Source organism: Tachypleus tridentatus, chromosome 8 (assembly GCF_004210375.1).
Source record: "Tachypleus tridentatus isolate NWPU-2018 chromosome 8, ASM421037v1, whole genome shotgun sequence".
Taxonomy (NCBI): Eukaryota; Metazoa; Arthropoda; class Merostomata; order Xiphosura; family Limulidae; genus Tachypleus; species Tachypleus tridentatus.
The window spans coordinates 11,459,466-11,473,684 of NC_134832.1; the positions used below are offsets into that span (position 1 = coordinate 11,459,466).

The 14,219-nt window shown below is 33.9% G+C and overlaps 1 protein-coding gene across 2 annotated transcripts in view; it reads left to right on the forward strand.

The window, feature by feature from the left end:
- Positions 1-14,219, forward strand: part of LOC143258522 (suppressor of lurcher protein 1-like) — a 78,155-nt gene that overhangs the window by 28,854 nt on the left and 35,082 nt on the right. The window contains exons 3-4 of one of the 2 annotated variants that reach the window (XM_076517618.1): positions 10,583-10,782; positions 11,904-11,942. In XM_076517618.1, coding sequence (XP_076373733.1) covers positions 10,583-10,782; positions 11,904-11,942 — 239 coding nt within the window. The remainder of the gene's footprint in view (positions 1-10,582; positions 10,783-11,903; positions 11,943-14,219) is intronic. The other variant, XM_076517619.1, reaches the window with a different exon arrangement.

Consider the following 14,219-nt stretch of genomic DNA (forward strand, 5'->3'; position numbering starts at 1 on the left):
ACTTTCCCCCAACCAAAGTGTTTCCCAACAATAATGATGCACCCTTTATTGGCAGAGTAGTTCTTATTTCAACCACAACTGGTCCCAAAATAAGTCTAAAGCTAAATAAATGTAACAAAGAAGGACATTTAAAAAGCCACTCTCCATACCCTGAGCAATAAAAGACTCACCAGTGGCAGAACTTGAATCTGAAGGCAATATACCACCTAACAAGAATGATTGAGTCTCCTCAGTATCACGTAGAATACGTAAAAGTATGGAATTGTTTGTGTTTTTATCAAAAACACAGAATCAACAGGCATACAAAGGTTTAAATTCATCCCTTTATATCAGATGATATAAAGATCAACAATATCAGGTGATTTGGTGAAATTACATCCATATGTGGACACGAACGCAATGGGTGTTGCTTTCTTTTACTTTTCTAAAAACAAATAATCGGACACAACAGAAATAACAGACGAAGTTTTATTCCGACTGTATGAATATTTCAAACAAGAGAAGCTTGATATTTTAGAAGAATGGTCAACTTTATTGGATGGAACCAATACAGGTTTTTGTCGATATGGTAGAAATTTCTTTTTAACAAAAGTAGTTTTATATGTTAAAATGTAATAATCGCATAGGGCAGCTGCTTTCTGTAGTGTTTCGATTTTCTTTTCATCCAAGTAAGTTTAGAGTTCGTTACTTGCGCAACGTTTATATTCCTCGATTAGACATAACTGCTCCCAATATGCATATAATTACACTGTTGATCAAACTAAACTTCTTTTACGTGGGCAAATCCCATATGTTTGATTATCTTGCGATAATCTCAAAACTTTTGGCGATAAACCTCTGGTGCTAACTCATATACTTAGAGAATAGTTGCTTTAACCTTATCATAATTATCACAATATTCTAAAGAGAAAGTGACATAAGCTACTTGTCTTTACCAGCTAAAACACTTTGTAATAATAATGCCCATTTTCGGTAGGCTATTCCATAGTACGGGCAACTTTCTCAAAATGCTGAAAATACTTATAAACTTCATTTTCATTAAATGATGGTACTTTAATATAGCGATTGAGTTCAAAGGTGTTACTTTACCTTGATCGATCAAAGTTAAATTTAATTTTCATATCTTTCAGCCTAATTTCTTTATCGACTTTGATACGAGCTTGTTCGACCTCGAGACGTTTATTTTCTATTTCAGTTTCAGTACGAGCCTGTTCTTTCTCGTTTTTTAGATTCGATAAGAGCTCGTCCTTCCCCAGCTTCTGTATGGTTTTCCTCTTTCTCGACTTCGGTATGGGCTTGTTCGAGCTCAATTTGTTTATGTTTTACCTGGATTTCTAACTCATTGTTATTAAGTTCCTTACTATAAAAACTTGTGTACTGGATACTGATTGCACAAGTAATCGGAACATCGAACATGTTCTAAAAAATTAATCTTACTCACTGTAAATACTGTCAGTTGTTTGGTTTGAATTTCACTCGAAGCCACACTAGGGCTACTGCGCTAGCCGTCCATAATTTAACAGTATAACACTAGAGGGAAGGCGGTTAGTCATCACCACCCTCCACCAATTCTTGGTTTACTCTTATACCAACGAATAGCTGTGTTTGTCACATTATAACGCCCCCACGACTAAAAGGACGAACATCTTTAGTGCGACGAGAATTCGAACCCGGTACGCTGCAATTACGAGTCGAACGCGTTAACCTACCTGGCTATGCCGGACTACTGCGAATTTTCATAAAATATACTTTATGAGTAATTAAACTCGAAACGAAACTATACATTTATGTGTTTGCACTTTTCCTTCGTCACTGAATAAATTTTGTATGTTAGGATTGCTAAATATTTTATTCAAATCAGAAACACTAAATAATTGTTTTTTACAATGCTACAAGAGTCTCGAATGTGCGTGGTAAACCTAAACTTTAAACAAAATATGCTTATACATTGCTGTTACCACGCAGTTAAAGGTCGTTTATGTACAATATTGAAATAATATAAAATGAGTTAACATGATCAGAAAATATAAGAGTAGGAATGAACTATCAAGATAGTTTCTGTAAGACTATATAAAGTCATATAATGTTCAAGGGATTTGGAAATTATCAAGTGTTTGTGAGCTCAAAATTAAAATATTAGATTAATTTGGAGACAAGAAGAACAATGTATTTCTAAGGCAAATAAAACTTGAGAAAACAGAGATTTTACAAAGAGAATAAAACTAATGATACTTGTAAGGAAATGTGCTGAAATATTGATTTTATATATAAAACTGCAGCAGTTGTAATATAACATCTGTTCACTAAAGAAACTTGATGAAATAGCTAGTTTTAAAAAGAACGTGATAGAACAATTACCATCAAGATGAAAATAACAAAATGTTCAACCACGAGAATGATATACTGAAGTTGATGGCACCTTATAACAAAATTATATTAAATAAATGTGTTACACTCGAAACTACTTTTTGTTTCTTGTGTGTATTTCACGTTTTCTAATAGCTCTGTTTACTATATTTTTTATTCTAATAAAATTCTTCGAATAGCAATGATTCCAGCCTTAGATCATGCTCTTAAACTAGAAATTCGAAGACCAAAAGCACAAAGACTATTGACGCTGAATAAAAGATAAGTGTTCGAAAGGAATTGCTGAGATTCATGTTCTTCAACCTACGCTTTCATGAAAACAGTCGTTAATTTCACCATATTTCTGAAACTTTATGTACCTTTAATTTGTGAACATTTAACAACTATATATTCGTACTATTTTATAAACAGTATCATAATATATACCTAATTTAATTGCGGTGACTTTTTATGCAATATGGTGTTACTCTAGATTGGCTTCGTATGTGAATTGAAAGCTTATTGCTGTTAAAAACCCTCTGATATATATATATATATATATATGTATGTATATATATATACATGTGTGTGTGTGTGTCAGAGTTTTAGCTTTCATTGGAGAACAATGGCGATTACTTACTACCAAAGATTGCTTCCTTTGCTTTTATATTGTTTTAAATCTAGATATATGATACCTTTTCTTGGAAAGGGCGGTAACAAGTTTTTATACTTCACGCATGGCCATGACGGTATTGCATTGTCGATTGGTTTGAAATTTGCTGTGAATCAGATATTAGCAAATCAATGGCGTCACTTCTGCTAGTGCCTTGAGTAGCTCTACACTATCATATCAAACACCTCATGCAAATTGCTATTAAACTTTTGCAGCAAAGTAGCTTTTCTATTGATTAATATTTTAAAACCATCTAATCTGTAAAATATTAATAGAATAGTTATGAAGCCCGTTTGTTACTCAGAAAAGTTGCCTCATTCTGATTCTCTGGTGGAGTCACATGACCCTATATATTATGCATACTAGTTTTCTGACTCAGGCGATAAGGAGGCAGATCTTCGTTTCATACTGTAAAGGTAATGTGGCATTACAGTTCCTCAGACTGGGGCCGGAGGACGCATGAACTCCTATAAGTGACTAATACTAAAGTGTATCACAAAGATGATAATTTCCAAATGTGTTAAAGTGGGAGTGGATAGTTCCAAAAAGCAGAATACAATGAGATAATGTGTGATGTAAAGACAGATTTTTCTTGTGCTGCCTCACTTGAAAACCGTCAAAAGATGTTGTTAATCATAAATGTCAACGTGTCATATTATACGAACAATTAACATTTTATTATGTACAGTTCTTAACATAATATTAGGTTCTATATTATATTCACAGTAATATTTATAGTTTCATTTCAATAACTTGTAATCAAAGGGTTTCTGACGACGTAAAATTATTTTAAATATTGCAGTTTATATAGCGTACTTCATGAATGTATCATATAATTCATTGAATTAAATTCATCGTAACTTACGTACCCCTCTTTTCATTTTTACTTCTAATTGTTGAACTCTCGTTACAAAACTTTACAGGAAATTATTTTGTTCTGAATGGATACAGTTATACTAATAATAAGCTTTGTCAAACGGTTTTCTGATTGAAATATTTACTTAAGAACAAATACACTTTTCATAAAAACAGATTTACTTCTGTAAAAAATAATCGAAAAAAAGAAACATTTAGTATTTTATATGTTCTTCTAGCACCGAATAGTCTTATAACTTCTATGACTTTCTGTAGAAGGTAACATCGAAGTATAAAACATTACATCAGTAAGACAATTAATAAATATAATTTTTGAGATAAGGACTTGTTTTTACTCATTCATAATTGACAGAAGTTTGTTATTTTGCAGTAATTCGTATTTGATAATAAATAAACTATAAAAGAACGTAAATCATGCTCAAAACAAGCATTAAATGTGCATATACTCAAAGTGACTGTGACGAATATTATAACAAACAAGAAACATTGGCGATTTGTCTCGCATTCGCACTGAAAGTAACCTATCGTGAGTTTCTTGTGTCATGACACAGTTTCATTGTTACAAGAAGCATGATTACTCAAACATTTCGTGTATCCTTTGAAGTGTATGTTTTGCAACTCGCTGTCAGTGGCCAGCATATGACTAACGATCAAGATCAGATAAATATAGAAAAAAAGGTATCCTTTAATGATGAACTTGAGAGGCCAGAAAATAAATGTATATAATAACAAAGTTGCCCAAAACAATATTGACAAGTACAGGTAACCAATTGTGTAGCTTTGTGCTAAAACAAAACTCAAAAACTAACGCAGTCATAAATAACTAAACGTACGTTTTAAAACTGTTTGACTCACAAATCAATGACAATGATATCAATAAACGTTAACTAAACCATACTTTCCAAACTAAAACTGAAAGCTACTGTACGATACAGTTCTTACTCTAGGCGGGTTGAAGAAAAAGAGGTATCATGTGTGAGAATAATTCACAACATTTCTTGCCCCGCTGTTTGAAAGTTTCTGTCCATCACTCCATCTCAGACATATGCTCTTGCATTCTATTCCATTGCTACGGTATAGTAGGAGTACAAACTAATCTCTTTGTGCCTCTTAAAGAGTCGTTTTAAAACCGCGTGAAGAGTATTTTGTCCTCCTTGGTTAAGAAAGTTGATGAGTCAACTCTATCCCCACCATTCCTTCCAGTGGCTCCCCGAATCCACTTCCTTTGGCTGCAGCTTCTGACATTACCCCGGGCCCATTTCCTTCTTTGGTTCCCAGATGTTACAAGATTATTCATTCTCGACCTCAGTCGCTGGACTCTACATCTACTGACAGAGACCTGCACACTCGATCCAGTACAGAATCCATGGAGGATTGAATACCTCCTTCTAATAAAGAAAAAGGACATGATCGTAAACCAAAAGGTTCTCCACCAAAGTAAAAATGGCCACATTAATACAGTGGAACTGCCAAGGTATGGCATTCTGTAAAACCTCCACTCATATAGATTGTGTGGCCAAAAGGCTCTCCACCTAGTTTTCCACCTAAGTAAAAATGGTCACATTGATACAGTGGAACTGTCAAGGTTTCTGTTCGAATATAAATAACATTAAGGATCTGATTGATTATTATCATTCTGTGTGTCTCTCCTTACAGGAAAAAATCTGAAATCTGCTTATGTAGTCATCTTTCGACAGTATTCTTTGAAGAGAAATGACAGGTTATGTGATGGATGATTGCATGGAGGGGTGGCACTATTGGTCATTCAGCATGTGTTTGCCCTGTCTTTGCCACTTGATACACCCTTGGAGGCCGTATCCATCCGTGTTTCCTTGGATCGTACATTACTGTTTGTTCTCACTATCTGTATCTTGCAGGCACCTATAATCAATCAGACTTTAATGCTCTCATTGAATACTTGCTAACCCCTTTTGATTCCTGGGAATTTTAATTTTCAGATCACTATCTTTCTCACTTCAATACTGATTCTCATATTTATTTTCATGCACCTAGACAGTCTTTTATTATTTTTTATCTCTATATCTGCTTTCCTCCACCTTTTACTTATTTTTTTTTAGGGGTTGACATAGGGCAGTGATCATTTTCCTATTATTTTGAGGGAGACTGTGGTCGATGTCACTCGACCTGCATGCCTCGGTAAAAGCTGGACCAAGCCAACTGGTTTCCTGTCACTGCTCTCTCAGAACTTGATCATGCCATCACCTGTAAACCATTCAATAGACGACTGCACGACAGCAGTGACTCACTGTACTATCCAGGCAGATGCTCAATGTATTCCTAAAATTTTTCATGTGAGTCTCACCCATATGGTGGAATCCTGCCTGCCACGTGGCACGGAAGGCTCAAATGCTCGAGCAGAATGATTGTTTCTTTCCTTTCAGACTGATCGTCTCTATTACTTTAAGCGCCCTTTACTCTGCTAAAACTCAAGCTTGCTCTTCATCCGTCTGGCAGTACATTGGTCAGACCTGATGATATTCACTATGAGATGCTGCAACATCTCTCTCATACCTCTGTTGCTATTCTGGTTGTTTTTAATCAGATCTGGCAAGATAATACTTTTTATGATGCTTGGTACCAGGCTATTGTCCTGGAAAGGATCCCAAGATTCCTTCAAAAATACTGTCTAATTGCTTTTACAATCTGTCGCTGTAAGATATCAGAGAAAATGGTTAAAGCTCGTTTTGTTTGGTTCTTTGAATCAAAAAACATCCTCTCACCCACCCAGTGTAGGTTCCAACAACAGTACTTCACCATGAGCCATATGATTTTCCTTGAAATGTCAATCAGGAATGCCTTTCTCAAGAGATAAAATCTTGTTTCTGTATTTTTTTACATAAAGAAGACTTATAATACTACGTAAAGGTGTGTCATTCTGTGAAACATCGACTTATATGGATTGTGTGGCCATTTTCTCAGATTTTATTAAACACTCTTAATCAACCAGCAATTCCAAGTCCGTGTTTCAGCACTTTTTCTTCTTTCCCACAGGAACTTGGAGTTCCTCAGGGCTGTGTCCTGAGTATCACATTTTTTGTTATAAAGATTAATAACAATAGTGGGCAACTCCCTCCCATAATTGCATAGAAACTCTATGTCAACGACTTCCACAACTCGTGTCAGTCGTCAAGCATGAGATTTATGGAAAAGCAGCTGCAGACTGCCCTCAATAATTTACTGAAGTAGACGATAGCAAATGGTTTTACATTTTCTCTCTCTAAAATCCTTTGCATGCACTTTTGTCACCAACAGGGTGTTCATCCTGATTCCTAGCTCTGTCTGGGTGAAGTTGTGAAGTTGTGCTTCTTGTGGTCCTTGAGGCAAAGTTTTTGTGGCTTATGTTTGACTGTAAGCTGACTTTCATTCCACACATCAAGCAGCTACGTGTCAAGTATACAATGGCACTAAACATTCTTCATTTTTCTCTTTTATCTATTGTTCTATGCTAAAGATCTATTGTGCCCTAATTTCATGAAACTGGAATATGGGTATTTAGTCTATGGCTCTGCCAGCACCTCGGCTATGAAGATGTTGGGTCCCATTTATCATCTGGGGCTTCAGCTCTGCACAAGGGCTTTTAGCAGTTTTCAATCCAGAGTCTGTACACTGAGTCTCATGAAACTTCTCTACATCTCTGCCATTTACAACTGTCTTTACTATATACTTCAAAACGTTTATCCTTATCCCAGCATCCCACCTGAGGCATGATTTATCAGAATAGATGGTCTTCCATTGTTACTTTAGGCCTTCGTATCCAGGTGAAGCTAGCTGAATTGAATCTGTTATTGGTTGACATTGCTGTCTCTACTGGTCAACCCTTACCACCATGACGTATTACCATCCCCACCTGTAATCTTTTCTTCAGTCATCTGAGGAAGGTGGATACTCCTGATTGAAAATATAGTCTTCTATTTGCCGAACACCTTTTGAGCCATCCTTTCTTTTCCATTTATATAGATTGTTCAAACTCATGTGACCCTGCGGGCTCTGTCATGGTATGTTGTAGTTTGGTGGTTGCACACACAGGATCCTTTCTACAGTGTTTGTGTTCACTGCCGAATTGTACCATGTAGAAGCTATACAATATAAACCACTTTGATATTCACAGAAACAAGCTTGCTGACGCAGCAGTTAAGTCTGTCTCCTCTTATAATGGCAGTGCTTGTCGCATACATGGACTGCAGTTCTGTATTCAAGGCTCTGCTCCACGCCAGCTGGCAGTTGACTTGGAGTGACTCAAAGTGATAAAAAGCTTTTCAAGATCAAACCTTCTTTTGCTCTTTGGCCATCTTGCTTTCATAAGGATCAGAATGAGGAAGTTGTCCTGATTAGGCTACGCATTGGTCACAGTTTTTTAACTCATTGCTTTCTCTTATCTGGGATTGATGCACTAATGTGTGACCTTTGTTACACTCAATTCACAATAGTCCACATTTTACTGTCATGCCATCGTTATGACCGTGACCAATGGTACCATTTTAGACATCTTTTAACTATGGGTTCACTTCTGACATCAGACGGTGACATTGACGATGATAACACTGTCCACCACAGTTATGTTTTTAAATTTTCAAGGGTATTGGCCTTTGTTTTGTTTTAGCATTATTTCTTTTTACATATTGTAATAATTTTATTTTTAATTTTTACCAATTGTTTGTCTTAGATAGCTTTGTTACTCTGCGCCAATAAACGCCAGACAACCAACCAACCAATCGTTGTACAATGAGATAACTTTGTAAATATAGTAGGTAACTGAAATGATGGTCATCTTACAGTATAGAGTAGTTGTTGTTTTTACCTCTGTGTTAGAAAATATGGCTGATTTAACATTTATTAATATCATTGTAGATTGTTTATGTGCAAAAAACGTATTTAAAAATACATATAGTTAATTATTAGAACTGACTATTTTGTTTTTGAGAACATTGTATATTTATCAAGTACATCTAATACACTATAAACTTATTGGCTTTTCAATCTCTTAATTGTTTGTTTAATGTAGTGTAAAGCTATACAATAAGCTATTGTGGAATAAGTCTTAAGTTAATATAGACATTTTTCTGTTTTAAGTTTATCATAAAAGGGTAAACTTGTACTATTTTATCTGATCTTTAAAATTAATCATATGCTGCACACCGAATATGTAACTAGTCATGCTTTTTGGAGCTTTAAAACTACGAGTCATTGAACAAGAACATCGAAAAATGTATTAAAATAAATTGTAAATATTTCTCATTCATTGTGATATTCATTACAAATATTTTCAATGTATACATATTTAATACTTGTTTCATACATTTCCCACGTCCATTTATAGCTTATTTGCTATCAAATATATTCCACTTTAGAATAAAACATTTGTCAAGTTTATTGTAACAGTGATATAGAAACTGATGTGTTAAAATCTATAAAAAATGAAACTACTTTCTTATGTATAACATGACACAGGTTGACAATCATGATCAACAATACCTTCTGGTAATCACAAGAAAAACTACCCAACAAAATCTTGGTCCATGAATTGTAGATATCAGTTCCATACAGTTTCTTTGCTTTCTTCTTTGTGGTTATTTGGGTATGTTGTGATACCCAGGAGAGTCAGATGCATAAGACCTCTTTCTCCAACTTCTTGTTACAAAGCTAACTGGGTATGGGTACCTGAATAAAAGGGGGTTTCCAGTCATACCTCCTGTTCTGCTATCGCATACCTCAAGCAACTGGAAAATGTAATGGGTGTTCATGTATTGCATAATAAGACATATTTGTCGAGTCACTGTATAGAACACCTGTGGATTTCTTTTTGATCAGACTGTTGAAACTATATAAGAAACCACTCCATCTATTTAAACACTTTCGAACTACCCATTCACAGTAGGATAATTTGAAATTATCCAATCTCTCGGATCAGTCTTTTGTACTATGAAGCCCGTACACTCCCAAGCCTCAAGTGATGTTTCGGCCCCCTCGCTGCCTGATATAACTATTTAGTGTTATTGCTGTAGTAGGTCACATGACCCTTTTGACCAATAAGCGTGAGGCGGCTTACTTTGGACTGTAAACATGCTTCATAACTACTAACATTATACTAAAAGAACTGCCCGAAACCAAACCTATAGAAAAACTTGTACTAAAACGATAGCTTTTAAACGTGAGGAAAAGACGGTCATTTCGTAAACGTAACGCTATATTCAGTTTATAAACAAAGTTATCTTAAAGTGCCCATTATGAACTTCAATGCACAGTTATTAGTTGAAGTATTTTATAAACCTATTTTGCATTTGAAGAAATCAACAAAGTGTTTTGTTTATTAGTAACATCTTGACGTTAATATATCGTTAGGGAAAAGAATAAAAAATAACTTTATTACATTTTGATCGTGCAACTTATATAAAACCTATCCTGGCGAAAAGCAGGAACTTTCATAGTTCAAGTACATTAATGCCTTAGCTTAAAGTTATTTTTTGTTTCGATTCATTAAAAGCTTTTTATATTTTAATACTGTAAAACTTCAAAGGTAAAACAAAATCGATTCAAATGTTCAATTGTATGCGTGTTTAGATTGAAAAAAAGAACAATTTTATATATATAGTTTTTCGTTTTTGAAGTAATATCCTATTATTCGTTGTGAATTATAACTTACACACTTTATTGTTATGTTTATTACAGCTGTGAAGGACCGGTGGATACAGTTATGGTTTTTATTACAATAAAAGGTCACCAGGAGCGACTGAACAACTACTGCGGTACTAATCTTCCGCGACAACTTATGTCCAATGGACCCTCCATGACTGTGGAGTTTAAAAGTCACCAGCTGCAGTCTTCGCCTAACGTTAAAGGTTTCCGTTCGATCTATCGTTTTGTCACAAGTAAATAACATCAGTTTTGATTCACAATTATTGAGCTTTGTAAGCAGAACACTTCAAACAACATTTTATGCTTAATATTACAACCAAAATTCAATATCAACTATCGTCTTTTTTTACTAGTTGGAAATATAAAGTTTTATAATTTCTAAAAACCGTGAGGAGTAGATAATTTCATCTTTATGATATTAGTTTATAAATTAACAAACTCTTTATTTTTATTTTTGTTAAAAGTTGCTTTCTGGTTATCCACCGTCTTTTCTCAGTTTAATGTAATGCATCAGAGTAAAGTGTCTTAATATCTTTTAAGGTTTATATACATATAACATTATCTTCTAAGTTTTTATTGATATTCACGTAAACTTATTCTTGTTTCTTTCAGCTGCACAGGGCTTTTCTTGCTTTCACAACACGAGATACAGAAATGAGAATATGAAATAAAAAATTACACATATCAATATTTTTACCAAATTTGTTTTGTATTTACACAAAAAAATGTATTGTGGAATAATTTAAAAAAATTGTTACAATCAGTTCTAAATTCTGGACGAATTTCCATTAAGTATTTCAAATATTTCTGCATAAAAATATACAGGATCTCCAAGATAGATACTAAACTTTAGCCATTTTCTATGACTTTAGCTAAAATACTTTTCTCTTGCATGTTTAGCTTCAGGGAGAAGTTAGAAGGAGTTAAAAGTAATTATTATGTAAAACATTAATTTTCTGGTTACATTTTACTTTATCTCTTGTGGAGCGTGACTGGGCACCCATGTTCCATGATGAACCCAACAAACATCGTAAGAATCAGGAAAAATTTATTTCCATTTTTCTCGAGACGATCAATAATCCAATAAACTTAGTTACATGTAATGTGTATGGATATGTCAGTCGGAACCAACTTTCGTAGAACCTACACAGTACATTATCGTATAGAACAAACCCAAAGAGAAACTACAACGTTTCGTCAATACTTTCAGACGCAGCTGCTCTAAATGGCTTGATTATATCCCAGGGACTTTTATAGATTTGCAATTTATATCGATTATGTGTTAAATTATGTAATACTGATGGTTTTGACTTACGGTAATGATTTCTCCTACAGTTTGTTTTATTTTCTTTAGACTTCGGTATCACGGCTGGAAGACAAGATAGCGAACAAGGTAAGCATTGAAACTTCTATTTTTCACATTTCTCTTTTATAGGTTAAATAGGTTGAATTTTCTGATTCAATTTCTGTTTCTCATTATGAATCAGATACAATTATTGGAAGAAACTGTTTTCAGCTTCTCACTAATTAACTGATTTTCAACAGCGACCCACAGAAACAATATTTATATTATTTTCTTAGTGTTATTATATTTATTGATTACGAGTAATACCTTCGTTAATTAGGTAAATGGTGTAGCTAAATATGACAAAATAATGACATATATTTCTTCGATGAACTTAAAAACAAAGTAAATATCAAGGAACAAATCCACTTTATACCACAATCAAAATCTGTCTGATTCTTGAAGCGTTTTAACAAGTTGAATATTCTGTACTTATGACTTCATGCTTACATATAATTTTTTTTTGTCGAAAGGCTTGTTACAATAACGGGATATAAGATGTGATAAATTACAATTAATTTCAGAATATAGAAGAACTGATCTTGGTATTTTAAAAACAATTATCTTTGTTGTTGTTGTTAAAACTCATTTTAAACATTTTTCTCATTTTCTTAGCGAAAAAGTTATTCAGTTATGTCTACTCATAGCCTACTGTACTAACAGTGTCATTATAGTGTTAAGCGTAACATTGGTTTATTTCGTACGTATTTACACTATATTAGTGTTTTCATTACGAGATATTCACGTGTGCATTAGTGATTCCGCAATGACATTGTCCTAAGTTAGTTAAAATTTGCATTACCAAAGTATATTAATTATTCCATTAGAAGGTGAAAGCATTCTAATGATAACATGAGGTTATACTCGCCATATATTCGTGACTAGTACAACAGAATGTTTTCACTGAGTATTCTATTACGATAGTTTCACGACGTTCTGAATAACAAATATGAAGCCCAATCTATCATTGATTCAACAGGACCAAGCGTGGTCCAGTGTTTGGTGTCCGAGGTTCACTTCTCATTACCGAAAAAAAAAGTTATTTGCACTTCGGAATCATAGTCACATTATATGGGTCACAGTAAAGTTCTATTATTCTATCAAAGTAGACAATGAGCTGTCAGTTGGTAATGTTTTTATCTGCTATCCCTCTAGTCTAGTCTGTCACTTTGGAACAGCTTGCACAGAAAGTCAGGTAGCATTGCGTCGAATCAACAAATAAAAACATCATTCAATTCACTAATTGCCATAAATTAAACCGGTTACATGGAATTCCACCCCTCATATACAATTTCAAATCGAGAAAATGAGAAAATAAAAGTAGTTATACGATATACTTGAAAACACACCAGTGATTCTATTAGGATACATTTACATTGTGCGAGCAACTCTATAATACCCCTTACGTACATCCATACAAATAATACATGTTATTTAGTATTCATGCACTATATACAAGTGAAAAGTTGTGTATGACCGGTTCTTAACTCCATTTTCAGTGCCACAAGTGGAGAAAAATAATGACACGTGAAGCTTGGACGGAATACCAGTCCATAACAGGTTAACCCTCTATATATTATTTGGTACCATTTTACAGCTAGATAAACTAAAAATATTGTATAAGAACAGGCGCCAAACCTATCCCTAGGCCAACTCGGAATTACGTCTTCATCTACAAAATGTGGGTTATTTATGAAAGACCCCTAAAGTTATTAGATAAAATTGAAAGAATTTATTATATTTCTTCAGCATTCGTGATTGGTGGATTTTCGGTGAAAAAGTCTGAAGATATTTACAGATTTGCTGATTACTTGTAATATTATTCCTTTATAACAATGTTTGTTAACTAGGTATTAACAGTGTTAGCTTAATGCTTTTGTGCCCAGTAGGAATGTTAGGTTATAAACCAGTAGAAATGAGACATAAGTTATCCCTTTCCACCCCACAAAAATGAATCACACTAAGTGGTACAAGTAGAACATTAAATATCTGGTTGAAATTAAAATAATCGTACACCAGGTAAGAAAAAATTTGAAAAATGAAATATAACTATATAATAATATTGATAATCAACGTACAGATTTATTCTGTAATAAAACAAGATAAAAAGTAGCAGACTCAAAACATGTCAGTGCTGCAAAGTATAAATTAAGTGGTAAAAGAAATCGTGAAAAAAATACGAGCCAAAGTAAGATGACGTTTAAAATACCGATTCTACATAGAGGTAACTAATATAAAATATAAAGAAATACTGATATAGAATAACTGAACAACGGTAATTTTGGGCAGTATTCGAATGGAGCAAGTATATCAGATTCCGAGTTA